Source organism: Eleutherodactylus coqui, chromosome 8 (genome assembly GCF_035609145.1).
Source record: "Eleutherodactylus coqui strain aEleCoq1 chromosome 8, aEleCoq1.hap1, whole genome shotgun sequence".
In the NCBI taxonomy this organism is placed as follows: domain Eukaryota; kingdom Metazoa; phylum Chordata; class Amphibia; order Anura; family Eleutherodactylidae; genus Eleutherodactylus; species Eleutherodactylus coqui.
Window position 1 is genome coordinate 138276027 of NC_089844.1, and position 24799 is coordinate 138300825.

The window sequence follows — 24799 nt, forward strand, 5'->3', positions numbered from 1 at the left end:
CGTGTTTGTGTCATTATCCATGAACATTTGAACATGAAGAAGCTATCTGCAAAGTGGGTCCCCAAATGTTTGACAACAGATCAGAAAAGCATGCGAGTGAGAACTTCCCGGTCCATTTGTCAGCGTTTCCGGACTGATAAGAACTTCCTGGATCAACTGGTCACCATGGATGAGACCTGGATTTATTTGCATGACCCTGAAACCAAGGAGCAGTCAAAAGAGTGGAGGCACAGTGGTTCTCCTCACCCAAAGAAGTTCAGCCACTAAGGTGATGGTGTCTGTGTTCTGGGATAAGGAAGGCGTGCTGGTAGTGGACTACCTTCAAAATGGTTCCACCATCAATGCAAGGTATTACACTGAACTTTTGGACCAATTGAAGGCAGCTCTGAAGGCCAAAACGTGCGGCAAGACAATGCCTCCGCTCACACTGCACAAGCGACCACTGCACAACTGGTGGAGCTAGGCTTCCATGTGGTTGACCACCCGCCTTATTCACCAGCTCTAGCTCCCTCCGACTATCATCTGTTTCCAAACCTGAAGGGCACCAAATTGACACCATTTCTGATGCCATGGTTGCTACGGATGACTGGTTTGAGGCTCAAACAAAATCCTTCTTTTTGCAAGGCTTACAGAACTTGGAATACCGATGTAAGAAGTGTGTTGGCATCAGTGGAGAGGATGTGGAAGAAATGTAAAGTTTCATCTTCCCATCTCGTTTCTTTCTGGGTAAAGCCAAAGACTTATCAGTAGCCCTATATATATATATATATATATATATATATATATATATATATAAATAAAAGGTCTAACACCTGTATGGTGGGGCCCCGTAGCATAAGAAAGGTCAGGGCCCGAGTATGTTCCATAGAACAACTAACATTTTTCTTCTGATCTGAAAAGACCCTGCAACAGCTCAGAGCCCACCATCAATCATCACGCGGCTGTAGTTGTGCGATGTGCAATTTTCCGGCTTAATATAGAAATGTAATCATTACTGTGTGAGCATATGCCGGAGCTTCTGTCTATCAGGATGTTTTCCATCTCTCTGACGACTCGCATTTTGGAATTGGTTCAATTTGGACTATTTTCATGCAATACACTTGAGTACTATAATGATCCGATTCAGAAACACTTGGCCTTGTGTACTGCTGAATCAATTTAATCCAACATCCGGTAATCCAGAAAATCTGATAATCTGGTACTTGCTTGCTATCACCAACTGCTCTATTATTGTTACTCACATCAGATGCGGGTCCCTTGTCGGCACCAGGACAGGAGAACGTGACGAATTCATGGCAGCGCTTGTGTACCACAAAGCAGCAAACTGGAAGAGAAAGAGGAAATAAGGAACATTTCAGTTTATTGAAGTCCACGATATTTTAGGTTCGCCGAAAATAAATTCTAACAGTGTATACATTCGTTGCAGATTTCAGTCAATCTATTGCCTTCTGTTATCAGCCATTTCAGGCTTCAAGTACTTTTACATGGGACAACTGTTTGGTGTATAAGTCGGGTGGTAGTCCGTTGGCTATCGCCCCTCCGCTTACACAGGAGTGATAGTCGCTCAAGAGAATGGAGGCGGAGCGGGTCGGGATCGTTCCAGCCCACCCAGCGCTTCCTCTATACATGGACGGATAGTGCTTTAATTTTCAATTTTGCTAAAAAGCAAGTGACAAGTGAGCAATTTCCCTCTGGCGCAGTGCCCTGTTGGCAGCCATATGTGTACGAGAGACTATCGCCCAAATTTGCAGTTATCAACGAGGATTTAAGTGCTAATCGCTCCGTGTAAAACTATCTTTATGGAGACAAAAGTTAAAAGCCCCTGTAATCACTCATCTCCAGCGCCTCGAACCTCCAGAACACGTACATACATAAGTGCGACGAAGAGTGCGTCCACACGTAGCGGATTTGGTGCGAGATTTCCACAGTGGAAAATCCGCACCAAAATCAGTCGGATTCCACATCAAAATCTGCACCACTGACACGGATTTTGATTCGGATCTGCAGTGGACTTCACCCCTCCCACTGAGACAGGAGGCAAAATCCACACTGAATGGTGCAGAAAGTGGAGTGGATCTGCGCCAAAATCTGCCACTTGTCAATGCACCCTAAGGCCGGATTCACACGGACATATTTGCGCACACAATACCCAGAGAATAGAACCCGTTGATTTCAATGGCTTCTCTCACACGGACATATTCTTCCTGCGCGTTTCGTTTGCACAAAAAAAACATAGCACATGCATTTGCCCACCGAAAGTCCCCATAGAAGTCAATGGGAATGCACAAATGCTTGCGCAATATACTGGGAAATGCGTGAAACACTGCGTAATTGCGCAGAAAAAACACACATCCGGAACTCATTAGACGAATTAACCATTTTAATTGCTTGCACGCTCAAGAAGTACAGTAAAGCACTCTAACACGCGCACAAAAAAAAAGTATCGTTGGTTCAGCAAAGACGCTGCTCATGCCCGTGGGTATTCGGGCTATCACTGCATGTTGGGCACTTGTTCACACATGGCAGACGGTTCTTGTCCATACAGTTGCTCATCCCGGAACAGTAATCGCTGGTTGGCAGCCCATCTCTCTGTTCTAACGGGGAGATATGCAGATGACCGGCGACCATTTTCACGCTCGCTAAAAAGCCAAGATCAGACGGTATACGAGGATTTGCTCGCTTGTCAGCCGACTGCTGGCCGTTTTACACATCCCGATGATCGGCAAGCGAGCGTTCATGCTCAATCACCAGGCCATGTGAAAAGCCCTTAATCTCAGAAGCGGTCTTAGAATTCTCAGGCATTTTTAAAAAGTGCCAATTTATGATTGGGCCGCCATCACAGGGATGCAATTTTTTTTTAATAGAAATTCTTCATTTATAAATTTTGGATTTTTCACTGATATTGCAGATAAGTGCTGCGTCCATCATGTCTGCCACAGCGAGAAGCAGCCGCACTACTTGGCCTATCAGCAGAGGTCAGTGCCAGGAAAGCGCTCCGCAGAAGTTTACCCTGTGACCTGCCGCGCTCAGCCATATTAACGGGGTTGTCAGGTTTAGAAAAGTCACTTTAAAATAGCCAATTATAGGACAATGAGTTAACGAGAAGCATGGGGGGGAATCTGCTGCCACAATGCTAAACAATAGACGTCTAGCGGGCAGGCCACAGCAGGAAATGCCACTTTTTATAAGCCGGCTGCCCTCCACAATTGACCCTCGGTCGCTGCTCACCTGCTGCCTGAATTCATTACCATTTTGTTGATTTTTTCAGGGTGAATGGCACAGAAAGGGCCTCTTAGAAGTCAGCCGCCCCCTGCCTGCACAGTCTTATGTTACACCTTCTCCTTGCACCCCTTTGAGGTTCCATTTCAGACTTAATAATTTAGCAGCACATTAAATATATATGTACTTGTCACCTCCCAGCCTCTCAGGGGCAGCTGGCACAGTCCTCCGCCGCGTCGCCGCAGCCCAGGCAGCATGGGGAGATTAATAATTGCATCCTAAAGCTTTATCACATGCCGCTGGCACTGGCAGCCTGCGGTGGTGGGAAAGCTTGGAAGGGATTTTGGGATGTGCAGCGCTGCCCGGCCGTCTGCCAAACATTAGCGCAACCAGCTATATTTATTTACAAGCAGGCAGAATAAGTTAAGTGTAGATTTGATCTATTTTGGGGAAAGCTGGGTGACAATCAGTTTGGCTTTCCCAGAGTTGTATTTGACAGTGCACTACATAAGTAATGCAGTGTACTATCCTAGCGATTGAATGATCGCATCTTCAATTCCTGTTGAGGGACTTAAAAAAATACTTCAATAAAGTTTATACATAAAAAACTAGTTTAAAAAAAAACACATTTTTGCCCACAATCTCGTTTTGAGGCCTCATGTCCACGGGGAAAACCAGGCCCGTGCGGATTTCTGCTGCGGATGCACTATAATTGTCTCTTTTTTTCATGCAGGAGATCAATTAAGATAGAGCATAAAAGATTTTTAAAAGTAATTACCAGAACTGCTAATTTTCTTTTGTTTGCCTCCCAAAAAACGCAATAAAAAAAGCAACCCAAAGACACATGTACCTCAAACTGCTACCAATAAAAACTACAACTCTTCCCACAAAAAACAGACCCTCACAGAGCTCCATTGCCAGAAAAATAAAAAAGTTCTGGGTCTTAGAAGGCGGTGATGTAGATTTAATTGGTTTTCTTTGAAAATGCATTATTGTGCAAAAGTAGTAAGAAAAAAAAATTAAAAACTCTCTATAAAAACTTGGCATCGCAGTACTCTGATCCAGAGGAGAAAATCATCATGTTATTATTACCAAATGGTGAATGCTGTAAAAAAACATTTGTGGAATTTGTAGGTTGTTTTTCGCAAGGTTTCTATGATAAAGAGCCTCACAGAGCCGCCTGGGCCCTCCGCTCACCAGAATCTCTCAGTAGTGCAGCCTCAGGATTTGGGCCTGTAAGTTGGAGTTATAAATCAGTACAGAAGACACAGGTTAGGAAATGGCTTCTAGGTTTTGTTATGCACCTAAAGACCTTTCATGGAAGGGTCTTCCAGTAGGTCTCTACGATCTCATTCATGCAACGCAATTTCGCACCAGATTTAGGCATTGAATGTTCTGAAAATCCATGCCGTAGTTCATCACTTGTAGTTTGGAGGTCTGCTGAGGATTAAACTGTCGGATCCATGACCAAAAAATCCAGTGTGGATCTGGCAGTGTTAGGCCTGTAGGAACAAGGCCTTAAAGGGGTAGTTCAGTTGTAAACTATTGCTTGCCTATCCTCAAGTTCAGTCATCAATAGTAGATTGGCAGGGGTCCCCGATAACAGAACCCCGCCCCTCAGCTGTTCTCCAAGCCAATGAACTTGTGTACTGAACAGATTTCTGCAGGAAGCACACGTTTCCGTTCCCACTGCAGTCCAGGTTTACTACTGCAGGACAAAGTCCCACTGAAATCAAAAAGATCTTTAGGAGTAATACCAAGCCTGGCCACTGTAGTAAGAATGGAGCTGTCTGCTTCCTGCAGAAATCGGCTCAGTCCACAAGTACATGGGCGCAGAGAACAGCTGATCGGTGGAGGTCCTTGGCGAAATGACAACCCCTTTAACTAACAAAAAAGTCAAAACACATTAAGTGCTCCCACACACTTGCGGGATTTTTTACGCGAATGTCAATGGGACTTTGTAATGTTAAAAACGCATTGCAGCTCTCTTCCTGCCGCCGCCTGTGATTGAGGTTCAGTGTTCGGGGCCGCGTCTTCCTCTTCCGCCTTTTATTATGCACAAGGAGCACCTGGCCCAGGATGAGAACAGCAACCCGCAAGATGGCCCAGTGATGAGCCGCAGGAAGGACAGGCTGAGCCCCGGAGAGCACGACATGAACCAGCCCAACCGTGGCCACTTCAAGACAGGCTCCTGGGACTCAACCGGATTTGGGCTAGAAATTGAGGTGCTGGTCGGCTGCACTGAGGAGAGTGTCCACCTTAGCCCTTTCAACTCCCTGAACGTGCGTCACCTGTGTGGCTACGAGAGATACTTCCCCAGACGAGCACTCGAGGGGCCCCCCTCCCCAGTACCATCCCAACAATTACCCCACACACCACCATGACACTTCCTATTCTGGACACCGCAAAGGCTATTGGGACTATGAGAGCCAATACCGGGATGGAAAACGTAAAGTGTGGGTGCCACGTCCTGGAGGGGAGCCCCACACACAGCGCCCCAGGAACCGAGAAGCGTTAGGCTGGGTTCCCACGGGACGGAAATGCCATGGAAACCTCGCAGCTTGGCCACACCGAAAAGCCGTAAGATTTCCGTGGGAGAGCCGCAGGTTTTGGAGCGGTTCGGCCCCCAGCATTCCGTTGCGGCTTTCTCTCACCATACAAAGGAGTGAGGCCGCAATAGGAAAAAAAAAAAAAAGACTTGACATGCTGCAGCGGTCAATTCCGCGCCGCATCGCCATTTCCGCGACAGATTGGCTGCCCTGTATGGACGAAATTTTTGCTGAATCTCGCCCACATGGCTGGCTAATTCAGGATTAGGAGCCGCGGGCGGATTTGCTGCACAGAAATTCCACACAGAATTTTCATGGCAAATCCGCCCCGTTTGAACCCAGCCTAAAACTCCACAGAGACCCTAAGTGTGGGTGAGGCCTGAGCAGACAGCAGGGAACAAAAGCAAAAACATCTCGCGACAGCCCTCTTTCCTAACAGGGAAGGAACCGGCCACAGACAGCTGGCTGCTGTTCAAGCCCCTGCCTGTGTTTCCGGTTGACAACAGCAGCGCCAGGACGCTGCAAAAATCAGCTACGCCAGCAAGGTGAAAGAGAACCTGAATGGCAAAGGACTGGTGCCTAGCTCTGCCCTCCACACCGCCAGTACCCTCTCCAACTGCCTGCTGAATGCTGCACAGACAGGAACTCAGAGCAACGCCACCGCTGTGCCCACACTGGCCCCCCCTCTTCCTCCTCCTGCTCCTCCTTCTCCTCCCCACCTTCCCCAGTCAGCCAATAAACCTAGGCGCCATTTTCCAGTAGGGGTTATCATTTATCAATGAGCCCGACGCTGCTCAGGCAGCATCGGCGGAGGTGAGAGAGCATCAAGAGAAGGGGACCCCATGGGGGGTGGAAGGTGGTGGTGGTGGTGGTGGTGGCAGTGACGAAGACAAAGCCCTTTCTGTGACGGCTTTTGTTCGTCTGTCCCATGGGTTCTATATACAAGTAGGTAAGCCTGAGGTGACCACCATGGAGAATCAAAAGACTGGGGAACCATGGTCACCTACAGCCTGCAAGAGTGGAACCATGTGTCGAACTTGCACAAGAAAGATCGCGCCCGTGTAGTCATATGCAGAAACCCTGGATGAAAAAAGGTTAATCAACCCCCCCCCCCCCCCTCCCCCCGGAATGGAGCCCTCTTTCTCCTAAGTGAGGATCCCCCATCCCCACTATAACACTCAGTCCGCTGAGCGGTATTCAAGATGCACCACAGATCGTGCCCCATGAGAGTTGGCTTTATATCCTCCTTCGATGTGACCTCCACAGGTGGTTAAGGTGGCATTTCCTGGAGGACCTGTTTTATTCTTCTCGTTTCTCTCTCCTTCCCCCGGTAGCGTCTTATAAGATGGAGAGCCCTGATCACAGAAGGAGGGGTCCAGGTTGCTGCCTGTATTCCCTGCACCCAACCTAAAACTTGCATGGAATACTGGCCCCAGCAGCTCGTCTCTCAGCGGTGGTGCTCAGACTTACCCAGAGTTGCGCTTCCTCTTCGGCTCTTCCTTTATTCGTCACACCTTTTTTTCCCGCTTTTTACTTCCCCCTCCCTCCAGTGAAAGGAGAGGCTCCTCCCCTACAGTCCGGCAGCATGGCTTGAGGGAGGGGTTCTCTACAGGAAAGCGTTTTGTGTTTGTTGTTTTTTGGTTTTTTTTTAAGAACTCGCTAAGCATCATTTTCTTTTTAAAGTTTTTCTGCATCTTATTTTAACCCTTTTAATGCTTAGGAACTAAAACCCAAACTGACGATTGCTTGAAGGCCAGCCGTGGGACATATTGTCATCAAAATCTCTTATTACAAAAAAAAAATAAAAAAATAACGCATCTCAAGTTTTGCTTTGCAATTTTTGCGCGATGAGTTTTTAACATCAGAAAGTCCCATTGATATTCGCGTAAAAAAACGCACTGTTAATACAGCATTAAAAAAAAACAAAAAAACACATAACACAACTTGTGATAACTCCTTAAAGGGACTTGGGGTACTTTTATACAGGCTAACTATTGGCTGAGAAAGGCCCAAATGCCGCGGCCACTTTAAACAGATGACTGGTAAGTGTGCCAGGGCTCCCATGATCTCACATAGATGACCTATGTTAGGGATAAGTCATCAATATCCAAGTCCCAGAAAACCACTAAAATACAATGAGACTGGAAAAAAAAAAAGGTGCAAACATAACGTTATTGATCCACTTTCGTCCCTAATCGCTGATTTTGTTGAAGGTGTTCAAATTTGATAAGATATCTAAAAAGAGGATATGTATGTATAGCGCCCTATATAGATACATAATACCGTCCCTTCATCTTCATCCCCAGACATAATTAGGAGACCAAATTTTAGCAGAACCCATCACCCCAATTCCGCTCACTAGCGATAGGCGAAGTAAAGAAGACATGGTCTCCTTAAAATATTCAGCATTATAAGCTCTATCCCAAAAACGGAGGCTCCCTAGGGACCTCATGTATATTTAAAGGCATCCCTGCGTGAAATAGTGGGAAGTAAAGAGAAGATGTCAGACACAAGGGCAGCCATACAGACATGACAGATACCGTCAGCGAGTGCACAGCACAGATGAATGCCAGCGCCAGGCCGCGCCGTGAGGGGCCCGCAGCCTTACAGGGCATTTGTATTCCTCCAGCACAGATGTTCGCCCGTGTAACGCTCGTCTGACTATTACCATTCCAGTCACAGCGCCGTCCCCATTCCCAGATTTGTTTTATTTGGAAGCACTAAATATCTCTGTACGTCGCAGATATAAAGATGAAACGATTTTCTGTGTTATTCTACAATATTTCTGCAGTAAATAAGTATTCACATGAGCAGCTGGCATGAACATGGACAATATGGGTGAAGATACAGAACTACATGTACGTCATTATAAGGGATGCCTTGGCGCATTACAATGGATATTCATGGGGTTGCGGCCAGTTGAAACGCTAATTTACTATTAGACCAGTCTTGGCACAGCTGAACAGTATAGCAGAGTCTGGTGCCAGCACCAAGCAAATAAGGTGCAGGATTCATGGCAAGGATGAGGTTCAGGGGTACAAAAGGTGCCCATTGTGACAAGGGCCCGAATACACTAAATGCTTAGTGCATTCATGGGCTAACGCAGTAGGAATAAGTATACCATTAGTCACATGACCTCAACAGCTTCTGGGACCCCTGCTATTCCGTCAGCAACAGGGTTAAAGGACAAACCAGTGCTGGTCAATTGACTGGTACAACACGCAGCATAAACGATGGATGATGAGCTGATCGCTCATCGTTCAGTGTAAATAGCAGCTGTTCAGTATTGAACGGCCACTATGTTAAGTCAATGGGGGGAAAGTGATGAGTTAACCCTTTCCAATCCAATTTGTATCCTAGTTTTCCTAGGGGGGGCTTACTCGTTTTCTGCCATTATACAATGGCGCTACCTGCTGGCTAAAGCCAGTACAGCATGAGGTGACACGTTGGATAGGCTCCGACAGCAGAGAGGCTGGCAATATACAGTAAAAGAACCCCGACGGACGTCTTCCAACATCGGAGCTGCACAGCCTTAAATCATAATGCCTTCAGACGCCAGACAGTGGATTGGAGAGGGTTAAAGGGAGTATGTGCGGGACAAGTGTCAGGCATTGTTTGCCCGACATTCGTCCTGTCTAAATGGTGTATATTTACACGTAGCGAATATTTCGCAGTGGAAAAAATACACAGCAAATTTTCATCAAAATTTGGTGCAATTTGTATTGTGGTTTGGTGTGAATCTGCGGCACATTTCACTTTAGTTTAAATTCAATTGAAGAGGTAAAATCTGCAGCAAATTTGCACCAAAATCAGTGACAAAATCTGCAGAAAATGTTTATGATGATGCAAATTTTGGTGCAGATTTTTTTCCCACAAAGAAAAGGTCTGCAGCAAATCCACTACTTGGGAATGGACCCCTAGTCGGACTCAGTCAGTACACGCACCTGCTACATGAAATATATCCATGACCCACCCATTACCATTCCTTTGTCCTGGAGATAAGCAACGCCAATGTTCTCTGGCAGCGTCTTATAAACATGCATGTTCTGCTAATCCAAGTGAACACATTTATGGAGGAGCCTGATGAGACACCCGTCAGCCAACAGTAACATTGGTTGGGGTTGGCAGGAGGACTTCCAAAGTTTTTCTGTAACTTTTCCCCATGCCATTCAGAGGCTGCTGGGAAATGGGGGGGGGGGAAATCACAGAGATTTGTGCACTTTACACGTTCACCGCAGCTATAATGGAAATAACAGAACAGAAGTCAATTTGAAACAAAGCAATCCTCTTCGTATAATTGCAATGAGAGTGTCAGACCCGGCATATGGATAATTCTCAGCTCCCTTAATGTACTGCAGACCCGGAACAAACCTGATCAGAATTCAAGAGGCAGCCTTGAACTTTGCGTAATGCAGATACACGGGGGACGTGTACAAAGCACCGCTTCCAATTATAAGCCGGGAAGCCGGGCCCACTGCTGCATATTTGGTTGTCCAATTAGACGATTAATTTGTAATTCCTATTATTGGGATAATAAACTTATCAAACACAAACGGCGGGATGTGGGCAGCCGGGCACACAAGAGAGGAGGACGGGGTGACACCAGAGCCTCCTCGTTTGCAAGCACTAGAAATGGCCACCTGGTAGGTTGAACAGATTGGCTAATTGGTGTAACGAGTCATCAGCTGCCAAGATGAGGGTAAGAGATGTGATGTAAGATCCCCAAGACATGTCACCGGAGCTTAAGCTGGGAAATAGTCATTTAGTAAAGCAGACTGCTCCTTAGGGCCAATTAATATGAATCCTTGAGTCGTCCTCTGTCGTCAAGTTCAGGAAATTTCTACTTAACGGCTTCTTAGGGTCCTTTTACAGCGGCCAATTAACAGATTGATCAGAGCTCATCAAAGGATCTTCGTACAGACCAATGCAAAATGGTATGGGGGACAGATGATGGATCATTCATGTAAATGTTTTCTTGCCTTAGGCCGCTTTCACATCTGGGTCGGAACCTCCGGTCGGAAATTCTGTCGGAGATCTGGCTGAAAACACCAGAAGAAAGAGTGCTGCATGGGAGTTTTTTTCTGCGGGCCAGCTGGGTGGAAAGCGGGTGGACCCCATTATAGTCAACGGGGTCTTCTCAGCGCTGTTCGGTTCAGTGCAGAAATGGAACCGCTCAATCGTGGGGATTCCCCTTCCTTGCTCCCAGAATGGCACAAGATAGCAGAATCCCCAGTGCAGATGTGTAAGCACCCTTATGCTTTCATTCCTATAGGCAGAACATCTCTTCTTCACACGGGGAGACAAGCTGCAGACAATACTTTTGCAGTGACATAAAGGACGTCAACAGTCGGCCAATGAACGTTTGCTCGCTAATTGGCTGTTTTTTGTCCTGTTGACATAGGGTAACAATCAGCGAGATTTGGCCAACTAACTGCCCTTGTAAATAAAGGTTTAATGATATCTTTATCTGGGACAGCTGTACCAATGTGGTGAAATTTGCTAAGTGTTCAGTTTTCCTGCAGCACCTCCACAGGACAGCTGAAGCATTACACATTTCTCAACAAAAATAACAGGGTAACCACGTAATGTGATGCACAGATATGCTTGGTCTTCCAGAGCAAATAATGCTCTCTGTAGCTCTTCTCCCCTCTAGCTAAGAGGAGTCCTAAACTAGAACCACCTCTTCTAATTTAGAATTTCTTCAGAGGGAGCTGAGGGCCATTAATGGACTGTAAATAAACTGACAACCGAGATACATAGGTTTTAGGGGCTAACCACACTGTCTTTTACACCATCCAATTTACTTAAGCACTTCAGAAGTGTGTCGCGGCCTGACCGCAGGTCTCCAGACCCAAACTCCTGGTGCTTCGAGTTCGGATCTGGAGACCTGCGGTCAGACGGTGACACTTCTCAAGTCAGTGCAGAAGCCTCATGAGTTTGAGTACGGAGACCTGCCGTCAGGCTAGAACACACTTCCGAAGTCCGTACATAAAACGGATGATACAAAAGAGAGTATGGTTAGTGCCTCAATGGGTTAATAGAGACAAGTATCTTGAGGAATCCTACTTTCCAGGAGCAGTTTCATAAGGAACAAGGTTTAGCACTATATATATCATCTACCCACTGGAAATGTGCACTCCCATAGCATCTACAAATCTGTACACTTGGTCCTCTTTCTTGGTAGCACTTAACCAATTGGCACCGTAGCTGGAAAAATTGAAATCACTTGGCATCAGAAGATTGAGAGTTTTAAATGGCCAGATCAGTGCTAGTACCAGTAGTTGGGGTACTACCCCCGGTCACAGGACGGCTGACGTCTTTACAAAGTCCGTATCCCAAGACATATCCTCTCATTTGGCACTATTGAAATCTAGGATACTGCGGGTCAAACATTAACCACATGTGTGAGAAACCAGCCTTCATTAACCTTCAATTAGTCATTCATTTCAATCACATAGGTTAAAAAAAACAAAGCTTGTAAATCTCCATGTACTGTACACTATCCTGCCAAAAGTAATTGGACACCTGAGTAACAATCAAAAGTAGTATTTATGTCTATATGTTACTAAGTAACACGATGGCTTGATACTGTCAAAGCGGATACTGGCATGGATATCACACAATTGAAAGGAGCATTGCAAAACCGAAAAACATGGAGGGAGGGAGGCTTTAGGGTCGCTGAGGGTCGTGAATGACTAAACGGCTAACAACAACACTACTTAATGGGGCTCCTTATCTCTAATGACGACATTGGATACTCTCCATGGTATACTTTCTACTAATGTCTGCTACACTTCAGCTGGTATCTCCCTTCATTCATTCTGTAAATGTCTGGTGAATTCTCTCAGAGAAGATGAACACTCTTCATAATTCCTGACCCGATGTTCCAGTTCATCCTAAAGACGTGCAGTAGGGTTCAGGCCAGTCAAATTGTGGAACATCCATATCCTCAAAGCAATATAAAACAGTGCTGGTTTTGTGACAAAGTGCGTTGTCTTGTAAGTATGGCCGACCATTCCCAGAGTATTACCACATTGTCGGCTGCACATGATGATCTAGAATGTCAGGGTTCACCTCTGTGTTCATGGTTCTTGTCAGTACAGCCAATGAACCAAGACCATGCCACGTCACGCATCCCTAGTCCATAACGGAACCTCCACCGTACTTAAAGGGTTTTTTAAGGCACAAGATGGAAAATCTGAAAATGCTGAAATCTAGGCGGTACAGCTGACTAGCTGCAACCTGCACCTTTAATCTGCTGCTCTGGACCATCTTCGTCATCCCGTGCAGCTGCAGATTTGCCGCTATGTTTACATGCATCACTTCTGCAGTAAACACAACCACAGACTGTTACCTACAACTTCTATCATGCATAGAGCTTGTTTACCGGCCAGCGCTGTAACCCTGCCCACAGCTTGCAGGACCTACAATTTACTAGCACCAACCTCCCTTAGAGCAAGCCATCTGCAGCAGACAGACCGGACCCTCCAGCACTCTGAACTGCACTGGGGTAATACAGTGAACTGCTTCTGCTCCTGTTCTCCCATCATGCACTGCTTGCAGGATGTTGGAGCCTATGGACACGGAAGGAAGTAGGAAATTCAGAGAAGATGTCAGAGGAAGTGGAGATATTTGTAAGGCGGAGGGTCATGTGTTAGATAGAAAATGAAGAAAGTAGATAGACCAGGTACAGTGAACCTATTACGGAATAAAATCGAATGTACATCATCACAATAAGTCAAAGTGTTAGTTTGTGTCTGGAACACCCCTTTAACTGTTGGCACAACACACTCGGGCAAAAGGCGTTCCCCGGGTTCCTCCATACCCAGGTACGTTCAATTGATGTGAAGATGCAGTAGTGTAATTCATCACTCTTTAAAACGTTCTTCCATTGCTCAACTGTCCAATGACGACGCTCCTTGCACCATTGTAGATGAGCTGATGCTTTGGGCTTCGTGATACATGGCTTATATGCAGTGGCATATCCAATAGTGAGCAGTTTCCGTAAAAAAAAAAAAACTATGGCCAACACCTCCAAGGGTTGGCATCTTATGTAGTATGGTTCAGGACACGTGACATGCTAATAAGATATGATTCTACTGATGGGGGTGTCCAAATACTTTTGGCAGGATAGTGCACCTTGAACCGAAATCCTCAGTTGATTTAAATATGGTGTTGTTGTCTGGATGCCACCTTCGCATGTTAGTGAAATCTTCGCCTGTGTAGGGCTGTCCTGATCTTCTGAAGTAGAACAGTCTTGGGGTGACACCTGCTAAGAAAAAGTTGTGGACACACAGGTTCTGTAGGATTGGAAGTGCACCCAAGTACCTTCTGTCTTTGGTTGTAGAACCCACCACAGCGTCAAAAATATTTGCTAAAAAGGCACTATAGCACTAGAACCTTAAACTGGAAGCTTCAGAAACTAGTTGACCAGCCACATTTATGAGCAATGGAACGAGATGGCTGCAGTGAAGTAAACTGCACCACCACTGGACACGGAAGACTTGGCTATTTATTCTTTCGTGTTCCATCACCATATAGGTTTAGAAGATGCAAAAAGAACACTTCTTGACCAAAGGCTTTGTGCTGACCATGGTGGAGGAGGAATACTGGTCTGGGGCAGCCATTTAGGATACGGCTTGGGCCTTTTAGTTCTAGTGAAAAGATACCTAGAGCATACAAGGACAGCTGGAGAAGTGGGAGCGTCTAACTTTGAGAAGGGTCCTTTACTCCTTTGGTGGATGTGTACCACCAGTAGTGCTTCAATTACGACCTACACAAGAGTTACCACCCAACGATGGCCAAGTAGGATTTGACAGCTCAAATCATATGGATCCAATATAGCAGCATCAGTGTGCTATCAAGGAATAACATCCCCGAAAACACACAGTAGATTGTCAAGTGCACAAAGGATGAATTGTCATAACACAGCCACTTCAAGACATCCATGAATTTTCAGGTCATCACAGGGGTCTTCATTTTCGGTTCTTCACTTTCCGTTTAGCCTGTGGACACTTTGCATACAAATTCCCCTCCTCGTTTCAGGACTAGTTTAACAAGTAATGTGAAATGACAGTAGGTAGGGAGGCGCAGGCGACGCAGGTAATGGACAGCTCGGATTTGACGTAGGAACGCTTGAGATGTTTTCTCCCCACACAGAATTGTGCCGTGTCATCTCTAAGTGCTTCTGTCAGAGCATAATCCGCTCGTCCCCAGCTTTATTTGAGTAAAATTACCAAACCATTATTACCAACGCGCTGCGCTTAGTGGTGGGTGTTGAATAAAGAACATGTCTTTACGCACCATCTCATTCAACGCTGTGTAGGACGCATTCAAGAATAAAGAAAGTGTCACTTTCTCTTTCTTAAAATATCTGCAGAGAAGACATTCTGCTTATTATTTGCTGCTTTAACTCGAGTTGTATGCGCCGCTTCCATCACAAAATTACAGGATGGAGACTTAGCTGGAGATCCTGGAGAAACCATCTAATAAGCCAGAATTACATGCAAGAAGATCACATTGGTGATGAAGACAGTGGTCTACGACCACCAAGATATCCAGGGCTAGCTATAGAGCGAATGATCACCTTCCAGACTGTTCAGAGGTTTCTTTAGATAGATATCAGTCAATACCTCAAGTGTATAAATTTATAACAACTTTTGACACTTTCAATAGAGAGCTAAATTCTTCATGAGAATTCACGCGTGAATGGGAAGTCTGAGACATCTATATCACAGATAACACTGCTGGTCTGGTGATCCCCTAACACTAATTCAGGGACCATAAAACCTTCACTCCCTTATCAATGACTATTTAAATATGTTTGTATTTCTGTTGTAGAATTCTTTTAAGTGCAAATTATTCACACCCATGTCTGTGCCTTGTCATAAGTATGTGTGTATAAATAAGCATGCCTCTTCGGATCCATTTCATGTCAACCTGAAGAAGAACCCTGCGTTGGTACGAAAGCTTACATGATCATCATGCATTTTTGTTAGTCATTAAAAGGTATCATATCTACAAGATTTCTTGGTTTCTCTTGCTGGGAATCATCACATTTAAGCTATACTGGCTAACACCGTACCAAACTTTTTCCATTGAGTCAATGACTGAAATGGCTCTTTTTTTTTTATAGTGTATTGTGTCAGATTTACAGTAACAGAAGTCTCTGAGATGTGTCAAAGTGGTTTGATCGCTCTTTAGAGAAGTTTTTAAAATTGTATTTGCAGTATGTTTTTTTTTCATATGAAAAACTTCTACGTTTTTCACGATACACTTGCTTTATTAATAAAAAGTTTTGCAGTTCCACACTTTTTTTTCCTCGATCACAAAAAAGTACACATTAAGCGTATGAAAACATACCGCCATGTTTCCAGTACATTTTCCATTAAATGAAATGTTTAAAAAAAACAAAAAACGAACATCTACTTTTTTTTATGGGACAGAAAAGTAGCAGCCTTTTCGGTCCCACAAAAAAATAAATAAAACGTATATCAGGCTAATCGTACTGAAAGGTATGCATAGTTTGACTACTTTTAAGCCATTTTAACCTATGGATCCGCGAAACGATAGGTTTTCCTACATTTTTGGGGCAAATAACATGCGTGCGTCATGGATGAACATATACCAGTGTGAACAGCCCTGTAGGCGATTTTGGCATATCTTTGGACAGTTTTTGGCATATACCTTGCATTTAGGTCACGCCTCCTTACAGTTACACTATGCCACTGCCTTTTAGCCCACTTAGACTTGACGATTCTTGCCAAAAAAAAAACGCTCAAAGCCGTCTTTTGAGCGATAATCGTTGGGTCTAACTGTACTGATATCGTGCAGTTTTCGTCAACGAATCGCTGATCGTTCTCTTTCAGAATGCTAAAAGAGAAGGATCAGCCTTATCAGGAGTTCACAGCAGGATACAGCTGATACTATTGTTTCAGCTGTATCCCGCTTCGTGAACACAGCCGGGGTATGAAGAGCACTGCGGTCCAGCTGTGTTCTGCATACCCCTCAGAGAGCACACAGCTGTATACCAGCTGAGCGCTCCGTGAACACAGCCGGGGTATGAAGAACACAGCGGTCCAGTTGTGACTGCATACCCCGCTTGGAGCACTCAGCTGTAGAACAACCGAATGCAGAAGACAAGCAGCCATGCTTGTCTCCTGCATACTCCGCTCGGAGTGCAAAGTTGTCGCTCAAAATCTGAGCGATCACCTTGCTGAATGCACACAACGATTATCGCTCAAAAGTCGCCCGCCGGCCCCCGAATCTTTAGAGACAAGCAGGCAGGTACTCGTATAAGGCACTACTCGCTCGAGTAGTTTGCCTTAGCGAGTATGCTCGCTCATCTCTAATAAAAAAAAACATGCCATATAGACTATAGCACAGATTCCCGTTAAAAGTGATGGGATGCAGACTTTCCATTGATTACACATACTAATATCTAATTTAAAAGGGGGCGCTGGTAGACACTTTGATGAAAGTCAAAAGGATTATGTGGGATTATTTAATTATAGGGGGAACAAACACAAAAAAGTCTTTTTAAACAGCGCCACTCCTACCCACAGGCCGTGTCTGGAATTGCAGTCACCTCATTGAAGTGAAAACTGCAATACCATATACAGCCTATGGAAAAAAAAGTGCTCTTGCTTCCAACCTGTCAATTAGATCTCATATTTTGTTAAAAACCGTCCTCGAAGCAAGTCGTTTCTAGTATTTTCTTTAAGCAAAAGAACATTTTTCCAACTACTCCAACAACACAGTGTCCCCCGACCCCCGCAGAGTCTGATCGTCTCGTGTTCCATTCAGCGGGCTCCAATTTGGCGCAGTCTCAGCTTCGTGCAGATGAGCTATGGTTACGCTGTAGGCAGATAAACAGCATCACAGCAGGAACTGGATTGAGAACTTACTAGGGACTACAAGTCCCAGCCATCTCTTTTGACAAGTTTAAAGATAAGTCCACAGCATGGAAACGCAGCTCTGAAAAGTGTCTTAGTGGCAGCAGATTTTCATGACTCACGAGTAGATTATAGGTAATTACAGAGGTATCAGCCTTTGTTCCTAAAACGTATCTAAACGCTTACGTATGACTCTGAGCGATGAATGTGCCAACAAAACCTCCACTTACTCGCAATTCCCATGTGTGTTGTGACGTACAGTGAGTCACTGAGACAATAAAACTATTGAACCACAGATCTATGAAAGTCCTTACTACAGTATTTTGGCCATATTTGCTCATTAAATCGGGTCGTCCTCCTGGTCACTTCAACATGCTCAAAAGTTGGGTTCAGATGGTAGGGATCTACTAGTAGGGAGTAGAAAGCCCCACCACTTCTCAAGTACTCACAATATATAGATTTTTTGGGATGCGTAGATTAGAAAATTTTCACCCCCCTTAAGAAAATTCACACTAAACTCGTCTTTTGCTATAAGGCAGTTGGGTGCAGCAGGAGCCCTGCCCCGCTCTCACAGTAAACCCCACCACTAGAGGCTGCTAAGTAACCTGAATTCATATGCAACAGTATGCGGTTGGGGTAGCGAATGAAGAGGTAAGGCCCCATTCGCATCTGCATTTGGGCTCCTTTAGGGCTTTCGTTTCTCAGTTTCATTTTTGGAACAGAAACTCAAGTTAAACTGAATTTAAATTGATCTATTTTTTTCCTATTGAAATTAATGACAGAACAAAAAAACATTAATGTTTTTATTTAAAGGAGATGTCCCGCGCCGAAACAGGTTTTTTTTTTTTTAAACCCCCCCCCCGTTCGGCGCGAGACAACCCCGATGCAGGGGTTAAAAAACCCACCCGCACAGCGCTTACCTGAATCCCGGCGGTCCGGCGTCTTCATACTCACCTGCTGAAGATGGCCGCCGGGATCCTCTGCCTTCGTGGACCGCAGCTCTTCTGTGCGGTCCACTGCCGATTCCAGCCTCCTGATTGGCTGGAATCGGCACGGGGCGGAGCTACACGGAGCCGCTCTCTGGCACGAGCGGCTCCATAGAAGACTACAGAAGACCCGGACTGCGCAAGCGCGGCTAATTTGGCCATCGGAGGCCGAAAATTAGTCGGCACCATGGAGACGAGGACGCTAGCAACGGAGCAGGTAAGTATAAAACTTTTTATAACTTCTGTATGGCTCATAATTAATGCACAATGTATATTACAAAGTGCATTATTATGGCCATACAGAAGTGTATAACCCCACTTGCTGCCTCGGGACATCTCCTTTAAGGGTATGTTCCACTGCAGAAGAAAATCTATAGCAGGTCTGCACCAAAACATGCACCATATGGTGTGACTTTTGGTACGGATCTGCATCAGATTTCACTCTTGCCACTGACAGGGCGATCAGCACTAAAACTGGCAACAAAACCATTTGCCAAATGAGACCATACCCTAAATCCAAAGGCTTTTAAAATCCCAAGAATAGGAAAAAATAGTTTGGCCCTTAAAAGGGGCTTTCCTATCTTAATAAATAATGCTGCAAGGAAAAACTATTAGTTTCTGATTGATGGGGGCTGACTGCTAAGACCCCCACTATTATGTAAAGTAACCCTCCAGCACAAAATTGGTTCAGGGACCGGGGATAGGTGGGGGTTATAATACCTTGTCCTCCGTTCTCTGCTGTCGATCCACTCATTCATAGGGCCCTTTTGCGGTGTTTCAAGATGGCACAGTCTCTGGACGAATTTTGCCCGTGGACTGGAGGGTCACTTTAAAAGGGTTGTAACCCTGCATGTACGATCAGCGCTCCATTCATTTCAATGGAGGTGAAGAAAACAAAAGAGTGGATGCCACTCCGTAGTCCCATTGAAAGTGAATGAAGCGTTAGTGCACTTGCGCAATCAGCGCGCCATTAAGTTACCTACTCACTGCTGTGGATGCAATAGTTCCAACAGTGAGGAAGCCGGAGAATATGGAACCCCTGTACTCGAAAACCCTCACCGATCAGCAAGTTATTCCCTATCCTGTGGATAGGGAACAACTTCTAAGATTGGTACAACCCCTTTAAGTTACCAAAACACTATAGAAGATCGTTAACAGATTCCTCATTCGGCAGCTATTATTCACAACTGTATGGAAGCCGCCCAAGGGGCGCCGCTCCGCATGGAAGCCGCCCAAGGGGTGCCAGTCTGTATGGAAGAAGCCTAAGGGGTGCCACTGTGTATAGAAGAAGCCTAAGGGACTTCTGGGTCTTTGGCCTGTGGAGGTGTTTTAGGTCAGACCCTAACAAATTATATAATGGCATATCCTACCGGTATAAGAGGTTACTCTATAAGGTTAAAGCGCCCCCACTGAGGTGACCTACTACACAGACAGTAATCAGCCCAATCAGCTTCTTCTCTGCAGTCTTCAGCTGCCGTACCTTTGAAGACCGCTTTAACATTAATCCCCTCTTCGCCTTTTTGGGGAGAGAAAATGAGCCTGTCTACTCAGACTGTCTTATCTCTAGAAGTCTGACAGCGCCGACTCCATGGAAGAGAGCCATGTACTTGAACAATAAAATGGCGTCCTCTCGAGAAACGAGAAAAGTGTTAATAGAATTCGTGAGCAGTAAGGAGGGAATGTGACACTTGCTTAACTTCTTAACACACATATTCTGCAAATTGCAGCTGACAAACTGACACCTTTAAATTGCTATACTAAGTTTTCAGATTTCTCTGCGGCCGCACTGAAAAAAATATTGGAGGCAGATAGACTTCTGCAGAGGAATCAAGTCTTCATCTTCCATCAGGCCTCGGTCTCCTGAGTAAGAAATGCTCCTACAACCTCTAAAAGTCCTCAGAGGAGTTGTGACCCAAACTTTCCTCTCTTCACTGTTCTGCATGTGTCTTTATTGCTGACCTGGACCATGAAGATCACGTTGAACAGTACTGTAAAGGCCCATTTAGACACAACGATTAAGGCTCAAAAGAGGTCTTTTGAGCGATAATCGTCATGTCATTTACTTCGCAAGAAGTGGGGGTCCGCTTGTTCTCTGCATCCAGCTGTTCCCCGCTGGGAGCGCCCGGCTGTCATACAGCCAAGCACTCCCAGCGGAGGAAGCAGAAGACAAGTCGGGTGTCCCCGCTTGTCTTCTTCATCCAGCTGTTACCCGCTTGGAGCGCCCGGCTCTTATACAGCCGAGCGCATTGAGCAGAGGATGCAGAGACAAGCGGGGTGTAAATGTAGGCTGCAGTGATAGTTCCCCTTAAAGGGGTTGTCCCGCACCGAAACGGGGTTTTTTTTTTTTCAACCCCCCCCCCCCCCCCTGGAATCGGCACGTGACGGGGCGGAGCTACACGGAGCCTGCATTCTGCACGAGCGGCTCCATTGAAGAGAGCAGAAGACCAGGACTGCGCAAGCGCGGCTAATTTGGCCATCGGAGGGCGAAAATTAGTCGGCACCATGGAGACGAGGACGCCAGCAACGGAGCAGGTAAGTAAAAAACTTTTTATAACTTCTGTATGGCTCATAATTAATGCACAATGTATATTACAAAGTGCATTATTATGGCCATACAGAAGTGTATAGACCCACTTGCTGCCGCGGGACAACCCCTTTAAGTCCGCCCGGCCAGCTGACCTGCTCTGCGTCAGAGCAGCTACCCGAATCGTCTTGGCTTTGTCTCCTCCCCACGGATGTTCCAAGGTGCCGCTGTCAGCCCACTGCTGATCTGCAACACAATTGCTTAGTTTTGCTACTGTATTTATGTTGCTATGAAAGTGGTTCTGGTGATGAATTTATCTTAAGAGCAATGTGGTATTGTATCTATGTACTGGTTTGTGCTATACTCATGTACTGAGCTTGGTTCTGGCGCTGTATCTATGTACTGCTGTGGTGTAGGCATGCTGTTATCTTCCTTTTGTCTGCACAAGCAGATTGCAGTCAGACTGCCTATCAGTAGGGAATTCTATACAGGGCGCCATCCAACCTAAGGCCGACACTGTTCTCCAGATGATGCCCGATTAAGGATGCGTTCACACGTCGCTGATTGGCTGTGGATTTTCTCCCAGATTTTGATGCAGATTTCACCCTTACATTTGAATTCAAGTGAGATCTGCAACAAATCAGTAATGTGAGAATGTACCCTTTAAAGGATTTTCTAGCAACTTGCAAGGGGGGAGGGGGGGTGTATATAGACGGCCCATCCAGTGTATAGAAAATGGATTTCTGAACAAAAGTCACAATTCCCCTTTAAAGAGGAAGTAAATGACGACGGCTTCTGCAAAGACAAGCATTATAAGAAGTCTTCCAAAGAATACAGAGAAAGCAAATCCTAATTATAAATGTGCTGTAACTTCCCACATGTGGGTAGGAAAACATATGGACGCTATTCACTGAGCGCGGAGACGGTTCCTTCTGTGCACCAAAAAGAGACTAAAAACGGATAAAAGTATTTTTCTCCTGCTATACCCATCGTCCTTCAGACCCCTCCCACGCTTCGTTCCCCACTATTTAGCATCCAAACAAAATCCCCATTTGTACGGAAAATCACAAAGTCCAAATCCCTGTGTGTGACTATGAAGTAAGCCCCAGATGTCAGGCTTCATCACTCAACCGGGCTGAAGGGTATTTAAAGAGGACCTGTCATGACCATGGCGGAGGGGCCGGTTGGACAGCTACTGATGGGTAACGCCTTTCTTTTGTTAATACAGCCCCCCATTCTGGCTCTTCTTAGATTTGGTACCAGGTGGACAGTGCCAACCTCCCACTGCCAATCACGTCTGATGTCACCCACTAACACCACAGCGGGGGCCGCGCACTAAAGCTTTCACAGCGCCAAGAGACAAGTTTCCAAAAAACAGCGCCCTCTTGTCCCTAGGCTATGCTCGTTATTGCAGCTCAGCCCCACATAATGGAATGAGGTTAATCTGCAGTACCACATACAGACTGTAGACAAGAGGGCGCTGTTTCTTGAAGAAAGCAGTCCCGCTGTTGTGATTTCATTCATCCTGTGGACTCAACAATGTAAATACTAGACGCCCAGAACGCAAACACGTCTGGTGATGAACGCGCCGCAGGCCGAGAACGTCATCACGTCTATTCTCCAGGACACAGCAGAAGAATCGCTCAAGTCAAGAAATAGGGTCTTAACCCTTTGGACGGATCGCCATTAACGAGGAAATAATGACCTTAATAGAGCTAATTAAACCTGCAAAATAGAGGCGAAGCCTCTCCTGGCGACGCTGTGCATGTGCTGCTGTACAGAGCGCGCCACTTCTTGGGACGGCTCGAGAATTAATTAGTTCTGGATTAAGTTGGCAGGCCATGCGTGAAATTAGAAGAAGAAGGAAAAAAACCGTTCGAGTCACCTGAGACACGGATCTAATGAGCGGCTGGTGTACAATAGCAGACAATGCACGGAGCTGCACGACGCTCGCTGCTATAGCTGCACCCCGGAGTTACCGCGGCTTCTATTACACGCGGCTTAAGATTGATTAATACAACTGATGGAGAAGTGATACAAACAGCGCCGACACCGCTAACATCTGCATGCACATAATACGTATTACATGTTTATACAGCTTCTTGTAGTCTAGATGATCACTACTTGAAGGGATTTTCCAGCACTGCGCTATTGATGCAACCTCAAGATAGCTTGTCAATTGTTGATCGGGGAATGCCCGCTGCTCGGGATCACTAACGATCAGCTTATTAAAATGACAGTGGCACTTGGGTGAATACCATTGTCATTTCAGTCCATAACAAGCACAGCGCCATATAGTGTATAGTGGTTGTGCCTGGTATTGCAACTCAGTCCCCTTCGCTTGAAAGCTACAGGGCTGCTTTTAGGCCATGTGACTGTATGTATGTATGTGACGTCACAGGCTTGAGAAGAGGCTGCAACTCTCACCTGCGGCGCCTTCAATCAGCTGGGATCCTGAATAGCAGGCCCTGCTGATCAACTATCATCCTGAAGATAGGTCATTAGTAGTGCAGTCCTGGAAAACCCCTTTAATGTAATGTTTTACGCTTCCTCCATACACAAAGTTCATCCTGATTTATGCCCAGCAGATCCCTCAGGAGCGATCCATTATAACTTCCATCGGGTTCATTCTCTGTACTTTAGTAATCTATATTTTTGGTCTGGCAGATTTAATCATTTCAAGAAGAAATATGTTCAACAAAGTACGAAGCTCCGGAAGAAAAATCACTGACAGACAAGATTAATCGCGCCATTCTTCACGCTATTATCCGGCATCAAGAGATTTGCCAATTGTCAATCGCAAAGGCCATTAAAAGAATGGTCAGGATTGCCGCCATTCACATATCTCTTCGTTTAGATTTATGCAGGACTGTCCCGTTCATGTAGTCATAAAGAGGAGGGGCTTATGCAGATTTGCATAAAAAGGTCAATTTTGGGATGTTTTGGGGGTGTTAATTGGAAGAACAGTGGTGAGGCTAAAAGGGGTTTTTCAGACAAATACTACTGATGACATATGCTGAGGATAGGTCATCAATAATTGATGAGCTGGGGTCCAAAGTTAGGGATATCCAACACACAGGGATATGGAGCGGAAGCATTTAGCTCCGACCCCATAGTAGTGGCCGACACTGGTCAATGCAGGTGCAGCTCTCACTAATGAAAGTTGTACTTGCAATTACCAGCAACGGCCACTATACAAAGGTCTGTACCTGTGTACGTTGTGGTGCTGACTCTGGGAGCCTGGCCTATCGGCTAAATGGGTGCCCAAGCGGTGGACCGCAGACGATCAACTACTGATGACCTATTTCTAGGCACTGAGGTGTTGGGCAGATTTTGTGCAGATCTACAGCAGTTTTCAGCCTTTTAATTGCATTAAATTTAGGGCTCCTGCACACTTGTGTTTTTCTTGCGTGTTTTTTTCACGCGATATTGCTGCGGTTTTTTAACGCGATTGTTAATGGGACTTTTTAATGTTAAAAACGCATCGCACAAAAACTGCAAAGCACCAACTTTGACATTAGAAAGTTCCATTGACAATCGCGTGAAAAAAACGCAGCGATGTCGTGTGAAAAAAATACGCAAGAAAAACGCAAGGGTATGTTTACACACGACGGAATGTCGGCAGCA

General features: G+C 45.6%; 1 protein-coding gene and 1 pseudogene across 3 annotated transcripts in view; one reads left to right on the forward strand and one right to left on the reverse strand.

Annotated features, from left to right (window-relative positions):
- PRKCB (protein kinase C beta) overlaps positions 1-24799 on the reverse strand; it is a 205785-nt gene that overhangs the window by 123381 nt on the left and 57605 nt on the right. For all 3 annotated transcript variants that reach the window (XM_066576544.1, XM_066576543.1, XM_066576542.1), the window contains exon 3: positions 1242-1324. In XM_066576544.1, the coding sequence (XP_066432641.1) occupies positions 1242-1324 (83 nt within the window). The remainder of the gene's footprint in view (positions 1-1241; positions 1325-24799) is intronic.
- On the forward strand, positions 5274-6856 carry LOC136577393 (uncharacterized; annotated as a pseudogene).